This window comes from Sminthopsis crassicaudata, chromosome 2 (genome assembly GCF_048593235.1).
Source record: "Sminthopsis crassicaudata isolate SCR6 chromosome 2, ASM4859323v1, whole genome shotgun sequence".
In the NCBI taxonomy this organism is placed as follows: domain Eukaryota; kingdom Metazoa; phylum Chordata; class Mammalia; order Dasyuromorphia; family Dasyuridae; genus Sminthopsis; species Sminthopsis crassicaudata.
Genome location: NC_133618.1, coordinates 400,310,266 through 400,326,344, shown reverse-complemented (window position 1 = coordinate 400,326,344; position 16,079 = coordinate 400,310,266). Strand labels below are relative to the sequence as shown.

Here is a 16,079-nt window from a genome sequence, read left to right as displayed (position 1 = left end):
ATTTATTGTATCAGAAACTAAAATATCTTAGCATTATGAAAATAGTGTTGATCTTATGGACCCCTGAAAGGAACCTGGGGACCCTTAAGAGGTCTTCAATTCACATGCTGAAAATTGCTGTATTATGCCATATTGCCTATCTGTTCCTTTCCTCCAGGGGACAGATTGGGGAAATTGTGATAAAAATATAAATGAGATGAGGGATCTAGGAAAGAGGAGAAAAAAAATAATCCAGATTCAAATATGCCCTTATTTTTCCTTGCTGGGGTTCTTTCTGCATCAAGGGCCTTCCCAGTATTTCAAATGTAATCTGACTTTGAGGTACCCCTACCCTAGAGGCTAGCTCATGTCATTGTTCCTTTTCTGGAAGTAACCCCCCCATCCAGTCTCAGCATTGTGGTATTATGCTTCTGCATATAGGCTATGATGGACTGTAGAATATGTCAAAGTGAGCAAAATATGGAGGTTCAAAAAGAAAGAGGCTGAAGGCAAATTATAAAGGGCCTTGAACATTAGGAAAAAGTACTTAGTCAATGGTGAGCTACTGAAGATTTCTAAGCAGAAAAATTATATGAGCAGAGAAGTATAGTACAATAATTAGAGTAAACTTTAAAGGAATAAAAAATAAAATTCTAGGGAACAAATAAGGGCTTTTGTCACCAACCTCTCACTGTTATCAATCACTGCTTAATTTAATCCAAGTTTTACCTAGTTGTAATAGCTCTAAATCACTATGTATTTTTTAGTCTCTTTAAGATTTGTTCGTTGCTGCCTGAAGAACTACTTAAAACACTTTGCATCACAAGCTCTTATAAGTAGATTCTATCCAGACTTTGACCTTTCTCTCTAGTAATATACACTTTCAGTTGTCTATTTATATCTTTTCAGAGAGAAAGCCTTTTTAATTTCCCTGCTTTTCTTGTGGCCCAGCAGAAAGAAATTTTCCTCATGCTGCTTGCTATTAATCTGACCCTCTTATTTTGGACTCATAGGTTCGGGATCAAGAAATACCTATCAAGAGGAATTTTGTATGGGTGACTATACAAATAGAAGATCGTAATCTCCACCCACCTAGCTTCACCCAACTCCACTATGAGACAACTACTTCCAGCACAGCTTCTCTGGGCACAGAGCTGTTGCAGGTCAGAGCTCTGGATGTCGACCGAGGATTTAATGGCCAAGTTCAGTACTCTCTCCAGGCAGGTGAGCAGCTTAGTAGAAGGTTTATAAGTGGATGGATCACTGGTTAACTAGCTAAATGCTTGCTTTAGAATCTTAGACTTGGAAGCAAGTTTAGAATTACCTTAAGCAAAAGGGAGCCATGGGTATTAAAGCCAGAATTGAGCAACTCAGTACATGTCTGAGCCAATAGTAAATTACAACACTAAGGCAGTCTTTGATACCCATAGGGACTTAAATTAATACTCTTACAAAATAAAATCACAAATTCTTGAAATATTAAGATAGGCACAGGTTTACATAAATATTGAAATCCTCTTCCACCACCATCTTGTGGCATTGCAACCTCCTTGAGCTCTTGAAAGTTATTTCAGGGGAACACAAGGTCTAGTAGGTGCCAAAACACCTGGAAGGCATGAATATAGGTCTGCTGACAACATTGTATCAGTTATCTTAAGGGATAATTCAATATTAGTTCAGAAAAATTATGGGCTACCTTGATAAAGAGAGAATACCACACCGTCAGTCATAGAATCACAGATTCTTGAAGTATTTGAAATGTAAGTATAAAATATAGACATAAAACATGCATATACACATATGTACATTGGAGTTCTTTCAATGGTAGGTATCACTGAGGCAACAGGATAATGCCGTGGATAGAGCACTTGGCTTGGAATCAGGAATAACTAAGTCAAATCTAGTTTCAGATACTTCTCAGCTGTGTGATTCTGGGCAAAATCACTTAACTTCTGTTTGCCTCACTTTCTTTAATAGTAAAGTGAGAATAACATCAGCACTTATCTCTCAGGATTGTTGTGAGAATTAAATGAAATAATATTTATAAAGTATTTAGCACATTGCCTAGCACATAGTAGACAATATATAAATGCTTAATCCCTTCCTTTGAAAGGCTAATGTTATCGTGATTTTCATACTAATAAGTTTCTTTTCTTTCCGGTAAAGATTCATGACAGCCTTGGTTTTTCAATATTAATTAGTTAATTAAGGAACTATTATTAAATACCAATTTCATGCAGGAAATTATACCAGGCATGGGAAGTTCAAATTCCTTATATGGCATTCAAGGTCTTCTATAAGTTAGTGGCACTTGACATTTCCAGTATGACTTCATATATCTTTTCTCCATTCATCCCATTATCGAAGCAAAGTCAGTGGCTCTATCTCAGATATACTCTGGCCTTTCCCATTTTCTACCCTTGTTTATAATACTACTCTGCTTAGAATATCCACCTTCTTTTCCTCCTCATTGGTTAGCAACCTTTTCTCCTTGAACTTCACATAATTTTTTGCCTTTTTTACCTCCTCAAAGCCCTTATCACATCCTATTCTACATATGACAGACACTATCAAATGTGTGTATGATGGTTATATTAGGTTTGTGTCCTGCCTTTCTACTAAACTTTGTATTTCTCCTACCATCCAGTATAGGAAAGGGAAACAGAAAGGAAATAAGCACATATATAGCACCTCCTACATACCAGTTATTGAACTAACATGCTTTACAAATACTTTATTTGATCTTCACATCAATCTTGGGAAGTAAGTGCTATTATTACCTCCATTTTTACTGTTGAAGAAACTGAGGTAAATAAAGTTTAAGTGACTTGCTCAGGATCACACAGTTAGTAAATACCTAAGGCTAGATTTGAACTCATGTCATACAATGCTGTATCCATTATACTCCCTAACAGTCTCATTGAGCTACAATACTCTGTACATAATACTTAGCAAATATATATAAAATTAAATTACACCATATTGATTTGAATGGAAAAATACTTAGGTTTCTTAGGGTTTCAGTCTTATAAGTAGAAAAAAGAGTGTTTACAGATAAATGTAATATAAATTAGAATATGAATAATACATATAAGAAATATGAAAGGTATCCTGAAGCAGGATGTCCCTTGAGCTGGGCCATGATAGAAATACTCATCATCTCCAGCCAGAAATGATAGGAAGAGGGAGAAAGACATTCTAGGAATAGGAAACAGTTTTCATCAAAGGCATGAAAGCAGCCACGTAAAGGACATTTCTTTTGGGGGGGAGGGGGCGGAGTCTTGTGATACAGACTTATGAAACTGGGAAAGACTCAGAATATTGACTGGACCTGGGAATGCTTTAGTGGCCCAGTTTACTTATGGCATCCTCTGTAAAGAGAAGTACCTTTTGGAGGTACAATAAATTTCATGTGGTCTTATCTTTTGTTTCAGGGAACAGCGAGAGTTTCTTCAATATTGACCCTCACCTGGGAATCATCACAGTGGCTCAAAAATTTGACCTGATGCCACAAGACCAATACATGCTAACAGTGAGGGCTGAAGACCAAGGGTCCCCCCCACTGCATGACATGGCCACAGTGACAATTCACATCCACCCTTCTGACTACAGTGCCCCTGTCTTCTCCATGGCTGAGTATTTTGCAGAGATCCCTGAATCAGTTGCCATTGGCTCTCCTCTCCTCCTAGTCTCAGCTGTTAGTACCTCTGAAGTTACCTATGAGATGAGAGAAGGAAACAAAGATGGTGTTTTTTCCATAAACTCCTATTCTGGCCTCATTTCTACACAGAAGAATCTAGACCATGAAAAGGTCTCCTCTTACCAGCTAAAAATCCGTGGGAGCAACATGGCAGGAGCCTTTGCTGATGTCATGGTGCTTGTATACATAATTGATGAAAATGACAATACTCCCGTTTTCATAAATTCTTCTTTCGTAGGCTATATCAGTGAAGCTGCTCCAATCCACAGCATGATTCTGGATGAATACAACCATCCTCTTGTAGTTCGTGCAACTGATGCTGATACAGACACCAATGCCTTGTTGGTCTATGAGATTCTAGAGCGGGAAGCCTTGAAGTTTTTCAGAATTGATCCCAGCATGGGGACTCTCACCACTGTGACGGAGATGGATTATGAACATATCTCCTCTTTCAACTTCAGCATTCATGTTCATGATCAAGGAAACCCCATCTTATTTGCCTCCAAGCCTGCCAGGGTCACAATCCATGTGAAAGATGTGAACGATTCTCCTCCAGTATTTTCAAAAGCTATATATGAGGTGACGGTCTTGTTGCCGGTCCATCCAGGGATGGAGCTCCTCCAAGTTCAAGCCGTTGATGCTGACTCAAAGGTGACTTATAGCATCATTGCTGGAAATGCCAATGATGCTGTTTTCCTTCACCCAGTCACTGGTCTCATCTCTGTGGTGAATGTGGCCCTTCTAGGTCATTCTTGTGACCTCACTGTGAAGGCTTTTGATGGCTTATATCATGATATCTCCGTGGTGAAAATTAACTTGACTGAAGCTCCTGTTACTGCATTAAAATTTGCCAGTGATGTCTACATGGTAACTGTCAAAGAGAATTCCTTGGACACGAAGGCTTTGATCATTCTGGGGGTTAATGGCAGTCAGTTCAATGATACCCTCTCTTTCTCTGTCTTAAATGGAACAGACATGTTTGGAATGATCCAGTCAGTGGGTGTACTTCAAACAAAGGGCGTGGCTTTTGATCGTGAGCTGCAGGACACCTATGAAGTGGCTGTGAAAGTAAGGGATGATCGACATCCTCCAAGGGTGGCTCAAGCTACAGTTAAGGTCTCTGTTGAAGATGTCAATGACAATCCCCCTGAATTCAAGCATTTGCCATATTATACAGCTATTCAAGATGGTACAGAACCAGGAGATGTCCTTTTCCAGGTGTCTGCCACAGACCTGGACTTGGGAGACAATGGGGCCATCACTTATGCATTTGCAGAGGATTATGTGTATTTCTGGATTGATCCCTATCTTGGAGACATTTCACTCAAGAAACCTTTTGATTATCAAGCCTTAAATAAATATACCCTGAGAGTCATTGCTCGGGATGGAGGTAATCCTTCCCTCCAGGCTGAGGAAAATGTGCTTGTCACAGTGAGGAATAAATCCAACCCACTGTTCCAGAGTCTTCATTATAAAGTCCAAATACCTGAGAACATTGCACTCTATACTCCCATCCTTCACACCCAGGCTCGAAGTCCAGAGGGACTACGGCTGATCTATAACATCATGGAAGAAGAGTCATTGACGCTGTTTACTGCTGACTTCAAGACTGGTGTACTGACTGTGACAGGTCCATTGGACTATGAATCCCAGACCAAGCACATATTTACTGTCAGAGCTACTGACACAGCTTTGGGGTCCTTCTCTGAAGCTACAGTGGAAGTCCAGGTAGAAGATATCAATGATAACCCTCCTGTTTTCACCCAGTTAGTCTACACTGCTTTGGTCTCAGAGGGTTTACCCGCTCAGACCCCTGTGATCAAACTTTTGGCTTCTGATCAGGACTCCGGTCGAAACAAGGATGTCTCTTACTCGATTGTGGAGGATGAATCTGAGGATTCTTCATTCTTCCAGATTGATAAAAGCACAGGGGAGATGTCCACAGCTCAGGAGCTAGATTATGAAACCCAGCAACAATTCCATGTGAAGGTAAGAGCTGTGGACGATGGGCTGCCTCCACTGAGTGCAGAAGCTCTTGTCATTGTGAACGTATCAGATGTCAATGACAACCCACCTGCTTTCAGACAACCTCAGTATGAAGCCAATGTAAGTGAGCTGGCGAGCTGTGGACACCTGGTGATTAAAGTTCAGGCTCTGGATCCTGACAGTGGGGACACCACCCGATTGGAGTATCTGATTCTCTCAGGCAACGAGGACCGGCACTTTATTATCAATCGTACATCTGGAATTATTTCCATGTTTAACTTCTGCAGGAAGCACCTGGATCCTGCTTACCGCCTGAGGGTGGCTGCTTCAGATGGGGTCTTCAGGACTGCTGTCCCAGTGTACATCAACACCACGAACGCCAACAAGTACAGCCCAGAGTTTCGTCAGAACATCTATGAGGTTGAATTAGCAGAAAATGCTGAAATAGGAACTAAAGTGATTGAGCTATTGGCTGTTGACCCCGATGATGGGCCCTATGGCACCATAGATTATACCATCATCAACAAACTGGCTAGCGAAAAGTTCTCCATCAACTCCAGGGGCCAGATAACTACTCTTCAGAAACTAGATCGAGAAAATGCAACAGAAAAACTCATGCCCATTAAAGTCATGGCCCGGGATGGTGGGGGCAAAGTGGCTTTCTGCTCTGTGAAGACCATCCTCACAGATGAAAATGATAACCCGCCACAGTTCAAAGCCTCTGATTACACTGTGTCCATCCAGTCCAATGTCAGCAAGGGCTCCCCAGTCATTCAAGTGCTGGCGTACGATGCAGATGAGGGTGCTAATGCAGATGTCACCTACTCAGTGGACTCAATGGAAGACTTGGGTGAGGAAGTCATTGAGGTCAATTCAGCTACTGGTGTAGTCAAGGTCAAAGAGAGCCTGGTTGGGTTGGAAAATCAAGCATTTAACTTTAAAATCAAAGCCCAAGATGGTGGGCCTCCTCACTGGGACTCCCTTATTCCAGTAAGGCTTCAAGTAGTTCCTAATGAAGTAACTTTGCCCAAATTTTCTGAGCCTTCATATACTTTCTCAGTATCTGAAGATCTTCCTGAGGGTTCTGAGGTTGGGCTAGTTAAAGCAGTTGCTGAAGATCCTATCATCTATAGTCTGGTGAAAGGTAGAACTCCTGAAAGTAATAAAGATGGCATCTTCTCCTTGGACCAGGAAACAGGAGCTCTGAAAGTGAGGAAGCCTATTGATTATGAGACAACAAAATGGTACCAGATTGATGTGATGGCTAATTGTTCCCATAAGGAGACTGGCTTAATCACCTTGGCTTCTGTCAACATCCAAGTGAAAGATGTCAATGATAATAAGCCTGTCTTTGAAGCTGATCCATACAAAGCCTTCCTCACAGAGAACATGCCAGTGGGAACCACAGTCATACAGGTAACTGCCAATGACCAGGACACAGGTGTTAATGGTGAGGTAACATATAGCCTGGCTTTTGAACAGGGAAATGCTGCTGCTGAGCTCTTTGCCATCAACAGTGAGAATGGCTGGATAACCACACTTCAGGAACTGGACTGTGAAATGCAGGAGACCTATAGATTTTATGTGGTGGCCTCAGATCATGGCCGGACCATTCAGCTGTCTTCCCAAGCTTTGGTGGAAGTCACAATCACAGATGAGAATGACAATGCCCCTCAGTTTGCCTCAGATGTCTACAAAGGGTCAGTGATCGAGAATGGTGATCCTGGAGAACATGTTGTCACCTTAAGGACTCTGGATGCAGATATTTCAGAGCAGAACAGGCAGGTCACCTGTTACATCACAGGTAAGTGTGGTTCAGGCCTAGCTAGCTTGATTATAGAGCAGTATGGTGGAGAGAGCCTTGGGTTAGGAGAGAGGTGACAGGGTTCTAGTCCTACTATTGCTACTACTTCATAATGGGACCTTGGTGGGCAAGTCTCTGAGCCTCACTTTATTCTGCTGTAAAATAGGAAACTGATCTCTACCCTGGAGATTTTTTTTACAGGAGTACAACTGAGGAACTAATCAGTTAATGGAAGTAAGAGCACTTTGCTTCATTCTAGTTAGGACAGATCCTATATACACAGCACATCCCCACTTCTCACCCTCATAGTCATTACTGTTTTTACTTATGATGTTTCTTCTACTTGCTATCCTGTTTCTCTTCTACTTCCACTTTTCTCCACTCTCTAATTTGTTCCTTTTCTCTTCCTCCTGCCCTTTTTAGGTCCTTCTTATTTCTGAATTCCTAGAGATTTTTCTGTCTCATAAAATAAGTCCTCAGGATCCATATCTTCTTCAGTATTCTAGCAAAAGACTAGTCATATACTTAATCAACATCATAGAAAAGCTTTAAGATTTAAACAACAGTCTCTTACAGTAGAATTTTCTGTTGCATGATATGTATAGTTTTTTAAATTCATGGTCTCATTTATCCTTATAACACTTACACAAGTCAAAAGGGACATTATTATCCCCACTCTTTTTTATTTTCAAAACACATACATGGATAATTTTCCACATTCACCCTTACAAAACCTTGTGTTCCAAATTTTTTTTCCTCCCTTCCCTCCACCTTCTCCCCTAGATGGCAAATAATTCATTATGTTAAATAAACAACATCACGCTGCACAAGAAAAATCAGATCAAAAAGGGGAAAAAATTAGGAAAAAAAAAACAAAATGCAAACATACAACAACAAAAAGTGAAAATACTAGGTTGTGATCCACATTTAGTTCCCACAATCCTCTCTTTGTACCCTCATTGATATAAAGAAACTGAGTCCCAGTAAGGGGACTGATTTACCCTAAGGTCACATGGTGAATTAGTGATTCTGACTCACACTAAGTTTTCCTGAATTCCCAGATCATGACATTTTCTACACCACTGCACCACGCTGCCTCAGTTAAAATACCTTTCCATTACCCTAAGCACATGCTTCTCCCACTGTATAACTCCAATCTCCTGAGCAGTAGGAGATATCCAACCAGCCCTGGCCTATCACCAAACATGACCTGAAGATATTCTTCTTAGTCTCCTCCTACTTCTTCCCACCATTATATAGGTTTTGAAGAAAGAGAGCATATTCAATGCTTAGGAAACCTCAGACCAACTTGGCTCTATCTAGACCTATGACTTAAGGCTACTTCACTCCTGTCTCCATTAATTTGATATGATACAGCCTTCTATCTGATTTGGAATTCACACTCTTCAAATCCATCTCCAAGATTAGACAAAGAACAGGGCAGAGAAGTTTGTATTTAGAAGAAGGGGAAGGTCCCTGGTTAGAAACTTGGCCTTCTCTTGAGCCCTCCAATTAGCAGGAATCTGTTTGTCATAGTAGCCAGCCATAGTATAGAAAGTGATGAAAATTAACCTGAGTGAATGTCTCTGGTCCTTGTTATAATTTTAGCTACATGGTAACTGAGAAAAAAGTCCCAGAACACATAGATCTAAAGCTGGAAGAAACCTCAGAAGCCATCTCATCCAACTCCTTATTTTAAAGACAAGGGAACAGGTTCACAGAAGTTGATTTGTCCAAAGTCACATAGTAAGCTTTGTAGGTGATATTTGAACTCAATCAATTTGGATTCTTTCCATTATTCCACTTTGATTATTCTGGATATTAAGGGTATTTAGATGAATAATTTCCTTTTTCCCCTTAGTTTCAAATAGAAATTCTTTTTTTTTATTTAATTTTTATTTACCAGATATATGCATAGGTAATTTTACAACATTGACAGTTGCCAAACCTTTTGTTCTAATTTTTCCCCTCCTTCCCCCTTCCCCCGATACCAATACATGTTAAATATGTTAGAGTATAAATTAAATACAATATATGTATCCATGTCCAAAGAGTTGTTTTGCTGTACAAAAAGAATTGGACTTTGAAATAATGTAAAATTAACTTGTGAAGGAAATCCAAAATGCAGGCAGACAGAAATAGAGAGATTGGGAATTCTATGTGGTGGTTCATAGTCATCTCCCAGAGTTCTTTCACTGGGTGTAGCTGGTTCAGTTCATTACTGCTCTATTGGAACTGATTTGGTTTATCTCATTGTTGAAGAGGGCCACGTCCATCAGAATTGATCATCATATAGTATTGTTGTTGAAGTATCCAATGATCTCCTGGGTCCTGCTCATTACACTCACCATCAGTTCATGTAAGTCTCTCCAGGCCTTTCTGAAATCATCCTGTTGGTCATTTCTTACAGAACAATAATATTGAATAGAAATTCTTGAAGCTGGAAAAGACTTTTAGACCCAAATGAATAAAAATCTAATAGTAGAAGTTTAGGCATGGTGATATAACCCTAAAAATAGCACTGAGCAATTGGCCACCTTCATAAAGTGAGGGTATAGCTTTCCTTTCTTCCCCCACTAAACACTGTCACCTAGCTCATGAGGTCCTGTCTTGTCTCTCCAGAGGGAGATCCCCTGGGCCAGTTTGACATTAGCCAGACTGCAGATGAGTGGAAGATCTCCACCAAGAAGATCCTGGATCGAGAACACATTGCTAAGTATTTGCTCAAAGTGACAGCATCTGATGGCAAGTTCCAAGCCTCCATCCCTGTGGAGGTGTTTGTCCTAGACATCAATGACAACAGCCCACAGTGCACACAGGTGAGAATCTCCAGATGGAAGAGGAAATGGGCAGAGGGGGTCTAAGGGGATATGAGAACTGATGGGAAAATAAAATAGGAGAAGAAGGAATAGGAGTAGGGAAGAAATTGTACTCTAGTAAGAGCGCCAAGCTGTGTTCTATTTTTTATTTTTATCAATGAGTTGGATGGGAGACTAAGATGTCATTAGGATTACCCAATTTGTAGGTAGCTGGGAGAGTTGATAACATGCTGGATAACACCTCTGGTTCAAAAATATCTCAGCAGCCTAAAATGATGGATCAGATCTAAAAGGATGAAAAAAATTTGCTTCATTGTTTTATTTTTCTGGTTATACATGTATGTTAATTTTAATACATATCTTTATGAATCATGTTGGAAGAGAAAAATCGAACAAAAGGGAAAAACCACGGGAGAGGAAAAAGCATGTTTTGATTTACATTCAATCCATGTTAAAAGATGAAATTTAATAGAGGGAAATTTTAGATCCTCACTTTGGTTTAAAAAATCAATTGTATAGATCATTAGATCACTGCAAGATCAGGAAGGTGTGGGTAAACAGTAATTCATGTGGAAAAGTTGTGAGCATGCTACCAAAGAACAAGCCCAAACAAAATGACATCGTAACCAAAATGTTAACACATTAAAAAAAAATTCTCCAGAGCAAGTGATTTGTCCTGAACAAATCAGCCTCCTGCTCTCCACCCTGGCCATATCATACCTTGGTGTTTAGTTCTGTTACCACATGTTAGGAAGGAAATTGACCAATTGGAATGGATGTAGAAAAAGATGACCAGGATGATTACAGCAAAATGGTAAGAGATTTGGACACTAAAACATAAAAAAGTAGATTGAGGAAACTGAGAATACTCTGGAGAAGAGAAAACTTGACATTAGGAGTAAAGGAAGACATGACAGTTGTCTTCAAGTTTTTGGAGGGCTTTCAGGAAGAAGAGGAATAAGAATCATTCTGCTTGATGCCAAAGAGCAGAACTAGAACTAACAGGTGGGATCCTAGAGATGTTTTGACTGAATATAAGGGAAAAGTTGCAGCATATGATTTTGTCTAGAGCAGTGGGTCTAATTTTGGTGTCAGGAACCCATTACACTCTTTGCTGGGATGGAGGTGGGGGAAGGAGAAATTAGGGTTAAGTGACTTGCCCAAGATCCCACAGTACCTGAGGCTTGCTTTGAACTTGGTCCTTTTTACTCCAGGGCCAATGTTCTATCCACTGCCCCTTATTATACTCTTAAAAATTACTGAGGATCCCAAAGAGCTTTTATTTATGTGAATTACATTTTGATATTTACTGTATTAGAAAACAAAGCTGATAATTTAAAATATGTATTAACTCATTTAAAAATAGCTAATAAACCCACTACATATTAACATAAGTATGTTTTTAATGAAAAATAATTATTTTTTTCATGAACCAAAAAAATTTAATGAGGGGGAAGTGGCATTGTTTTACATATTTTTGCATATCTTTAATATTTGGCTTTATAGAAGACAGATTCTCATGCTGCTTCTGCATTGATTGTGTGATATGTATAAAGAATATCTGGCCTTACACGGAAATGCAGTTGGAAAAAGGAGTATTTTAATAAGCAAATAATGTCTTAGTATTATTATGAAAGTAGTTTTGAAAGAGTCTTGGAGGACCTTAGTGGTTCAAAGCCCACACTTTTGAGAACTGCTGGAACAGATGAAGTGAATTTTCTTCTGGATACAAATACTATGAAGAGGATTTTTGTTCAGATACATATTAGATGGGTCCTTTCCAATGTAGAGGTTTTGTGATTGTAATGGATAGAAAAGAGGGAGGACAAGAGCAGAAAATGCAGAAGAGAAAATAGAGTGAGAGAGAAAGGAAGAAGAGAAGGAGAAAATGACAATAGAGAAGAAGAAATGGAGAGAGAGAAAAAGAGCTAGAGCAGGAGAGAAAAGAGAGAAAGGCAAAAGGATAGGATGGAAAAAAGGAAAAAGGGTACTAAGGAGAGGAAAAACTGAGAGGAGAAGGTAAAGGAGAAGGGAAGAGAGGGGGAAGGGGGGAGGAAAAAGAGTGTGACAAGAATGAAAGAAGGTAAAATAGAAGGGGAAGGAATATAAAAAGGAAGAACAAAACAAGTAGCTAGGCCTTCTCTTCCTTAGAGGCTAGTTATCACTCAATCTTTCTCCTATTATTCCTTGTTCTCATCAGACCTAATGGGCCATCTTGGCATTTGGAGATCTTTGGAAAATTATCGTGGCCTTTTATACTCTCTGGAGTCTCTCCTTCGTTACCCATCTGCTGGATTAGTTGTCCAGAGGCCTTATTTGTTGGCTCCTTTGCCCATGAACAAACTAAAGCTACTTCCCTGTTCATCAACTAGATTTAGGGACATACCTGGGGACTGGAGAGGATACTTGGATAATGGTAGCAGGGGTAATGAGGAGTGAGGACCTTCTTTGTAGTACTAGCCCAGATCCTATCCAGCTTTCTATTGGTCAAACCATTTATCTATATTGCACCTCTCAGAATCCTGACTCCGGTGCCTAAACTTTCAAACCTGAAAGAGGAATGTTAAATGTTAAATAAGTCCTCCATCCTTGCCTTGTTTTGAGTGTCTCACCTGCTCCCTGTATTTGGGGCATTTTGTGACTGGAGGGTGGGGAGATTCCAAGGCCACCCATTCAGCCATCCCCAGGAAAAACAAACACAATATTTTTTGGGTATAAGGGAATGGAACCTGGGGAAGACATCCAATCTTTCCTTTGGGAAAGGAGGCCCCATGGACTTGTTGATTTATTTGTTGAGCTATTGTTGATGAACAGCCTCTACCTCTAGCCTATTGGGCGTGGAGTTGCCAACCACAGGGCATGTAGAGGCAGTGGTGGTGTCCACCTTGTGCCCACCCAATGCCTACCAGATGGGAGAGGAGCCTGGCTGGCAGGCTATGTGTGCCAAGGGGCTGATGTCCAAGAGAAAATTGGGCTCTGCCCAAGTCTGGCCCTCATCCCATACTGATGTCACCTGCATCTCTCTGGGCATTGCCAATTCCTAGTGTTCAGTGAGAACGAACTCAGGTGCAGCCAGCCAAGTGTTTGGCTTTGCCATATTGGCACTATTGAGGACCAGACCTAGAGAAAGCTATAGACCTGAGCAAGTGAGTTTCTCAAATAGTGAGGATGGGGTGGGCGGAGAGATTAACTACAGGGTAGAAAGATGAGGGGGAGGGGTATTGCTTGGTTTGGAATTTCTTTATTCCTACTCCCATGAAGTATAGTTCAATACCATCTCCATCTCTACCTTATAGGTACTGCCTATATTCCCTTCCTCTCTCCAGCTCTCAAAGGGCCTTTTGTGGGGTAGGTTGGAGGGTGTTCCCCATGCTTGGACAGAGCATTCTGTCATGTGTTCATCATGACATAATGGCTGAGCCAGTAATGAAAGTCTCTCTCTCTGTCTCTGTCTCTGTCTCTGTCTCTGTCTCTCTCTCTCTCTTTGTCTCTTTCTCTCTCTCTTCTCTGTCTCTTTCTCTCTCTCTTCTCTGTTTCTTTCTCTCTCTCTCTCTCTGTCTCTGTTTCTCTCTCTCTCTCTCATTTCTCTTTCTCTGAATTGATCCTTATTCTCTATTTCTCCTCTTCTTTATCCTCTGTATCTCTCATCATCTCTGTCTTTCTGTCTCCTCTTTCTCCATTTCTACCTTTGTCATTATCCTCTTTTCTTTGCTCTTTTCTCTGTTCTTCTATTTTTCCTCTTTTTCTCTCCTTTTTTTATTTCTCATCCCTTTCTTTTCCTTCTCTCTCATCTTTCTTTTTTATCTCCTTTCCTTCTTCTCTTTTTCTTTCTCTTTCCTTACTCCCCTTCTTTCTCTTCTCTCCCATTAAAATATTTTTTCTTTCTTTCCCTCTTCTCTTTCTTCTCTGCTTTCTCTCCTCTTGTATTTTCTCCTTTATTTTTCTCTTTTTCTCTATCCTCTTCTTCCTCCTTTTTCTCTGTCTCTATTCCAGATTCTCTACTCTAGCAAAGTTCCAGAAGATATGCTCCCAGGACACTTTATTTTGCAAGTTACTGCGACAGACCTGGATGCTGGTGTTAATGCTCAGGTCACATATTCTCTTCATGGTCCTGGTGCTGATGAGTTCAAGCTGGATCCTTATACAGGTAAGATCATTGTCTTCGAGGGAAGTGATCTGAACCAAAACTTATTGAACACATACTATTTGAGGCTTTCATGGAAAATAGAAAAGGAAAATAAGATTCACTGCTTTTAAATAGTTGTGTCCTAGATATATGTCCAGATTTGGTCTTATTACTCCTCTGATCAGCGGTTTCCTATTGTCTACCAAGTAAAGTTCAGAGTCTTTTGTTTGGCATTCAAGGCTCTTCATATCTGTTACCATCCTACCTTTCTGGACTTATTTCATTAACTTCATCCATCTATATTCCCAGAAAACCACACTACTTATTTTTCCTTTCTTTTTCTTTAATGCTTTACAATTTGCAAACTTTATTTTCTCCACTTCCTAGTATTTTTTTTACTCCAATTACATGTAAAAATAGTTTTCAATATTTCCTTCTCCTCTTCCTCCTCAAGACAGAAAGTAATCTAATATAAATTATACATGTACAATTACATTAAAATATATTTCCACATTAGTCATATTATGAAAGGAGAATCAGAACAAAAGGGAAAAACCCCAGGAAAACAAACAATTCAAATGCCATCGTTCTTTTTCTGGAAGTGGATAGCATTTTCCATTACGACTGTTTTGGAATTGTCTTGGATCATTGTATGCTGAGAAGGACTAAATCTTTCAAAGTTGATTATCGCACATGTTGCTGTTACTATTTACAGTGTTCTCATTCTGCTCTCTACTCAGAATCACACACTACTAATTTTTCCCCAATAAATTCCTCTACTTTTGTCATCTTTGTACCTTTATTCATATTAGACCTTACTTTTAAAATGCCTGTCTTGACACTTCTTCTTTTCCCCAACCTCATGATATCCTCTCCATCCTTCTAGAGCTCATCTCAAATGTTAGCTCTTCTTTCTGAGTATCCTTGACCTCCCTGCTTACTGCCACCCCAGGCAGTTACAATCTTTCTTTGCTTCTACTTTTTGTATATTAATAATTGTAGAGAGAAGAACTAGCATTTTCATGGCATTTTCAAGTTTGCAAAGAATTTTCCACATATTATTTAATTTGATCCCCACAACAGCCTTGTCAGCCCATTTAACAGATGAGGATAAATGAAGTTGAATGGTTAAGTGACTTCCCTAGGATCAAACAGCTAATCAGTATTTGAGCACAGATTCAAACTTAGGTCTTCTTGACTTCAATTCCAGCACTGTATTCTTTGTGTTACTTTGCTACCTTATACAGTTGCCACATAATATTTTTTCATTATAATTAATTGTAACAAAAAATTTTACCTAGAAATATGGTTTTATTATTATAGGGAACTACTATTATAGAGATTCTATCCCTTGATGTAGATATAGTGATGATAATAAGCATAAATAGAGTTTTCATTTCCATAGCACTTTTAGATTAGCACATTGCACATTTACATGCATTACCTTATATTCTTATTTAGACCATGAAGTCCTTGCAAAAACTATCTTATCTAAACTTTGGTTTTCTACTTTCAACCTAACCTTAGAAACCAAAACAATGCAGAATCATGTAGTAGGTCCTTAATAAATATTTATTGAATTGGGCAGATGAGAAATGCACATGAACAAAGAATGTGTTAATGACAAATTATTATGATAAATACTAGTATTTTTATATTTGGGCA

The 16,079-nt window shown here is 39.5% G+C and overlaps 1 protein-coding gene across 2 annotated transcripts in view; it reads left to right on the top strand.

Moving 5' to 3' along the window:
- Nucleotides 1–16,079, top strand: part of FAT2 (FAT atypical cadherin 2) — a 108,827-nt gene that overhangs the window by 60,036 nt on the left and 32,712 nt on the right. For both annotated transcript variants that reach the window (XM_074291853.1, XM_074291852.1), the window contains exons 9-12: nt 993–1,203; nt 3,414–7,469; nt 10,092–10,288; nt 14,282–14,435. In XM_074291853.1, coding sequence (XP_074147954.1) covers nt 993–1,203; nt 3,414–7,469; nt 10,092–10,288; nt 14,282–14,435 — 4,618 coding nt within the window. The remainder of the gene's footprint in view (nt 1–992; nt 1,204–3,413; nt 7,470–10,091; nt 10,289–14,281; nt 14,436–16,079) is intronic.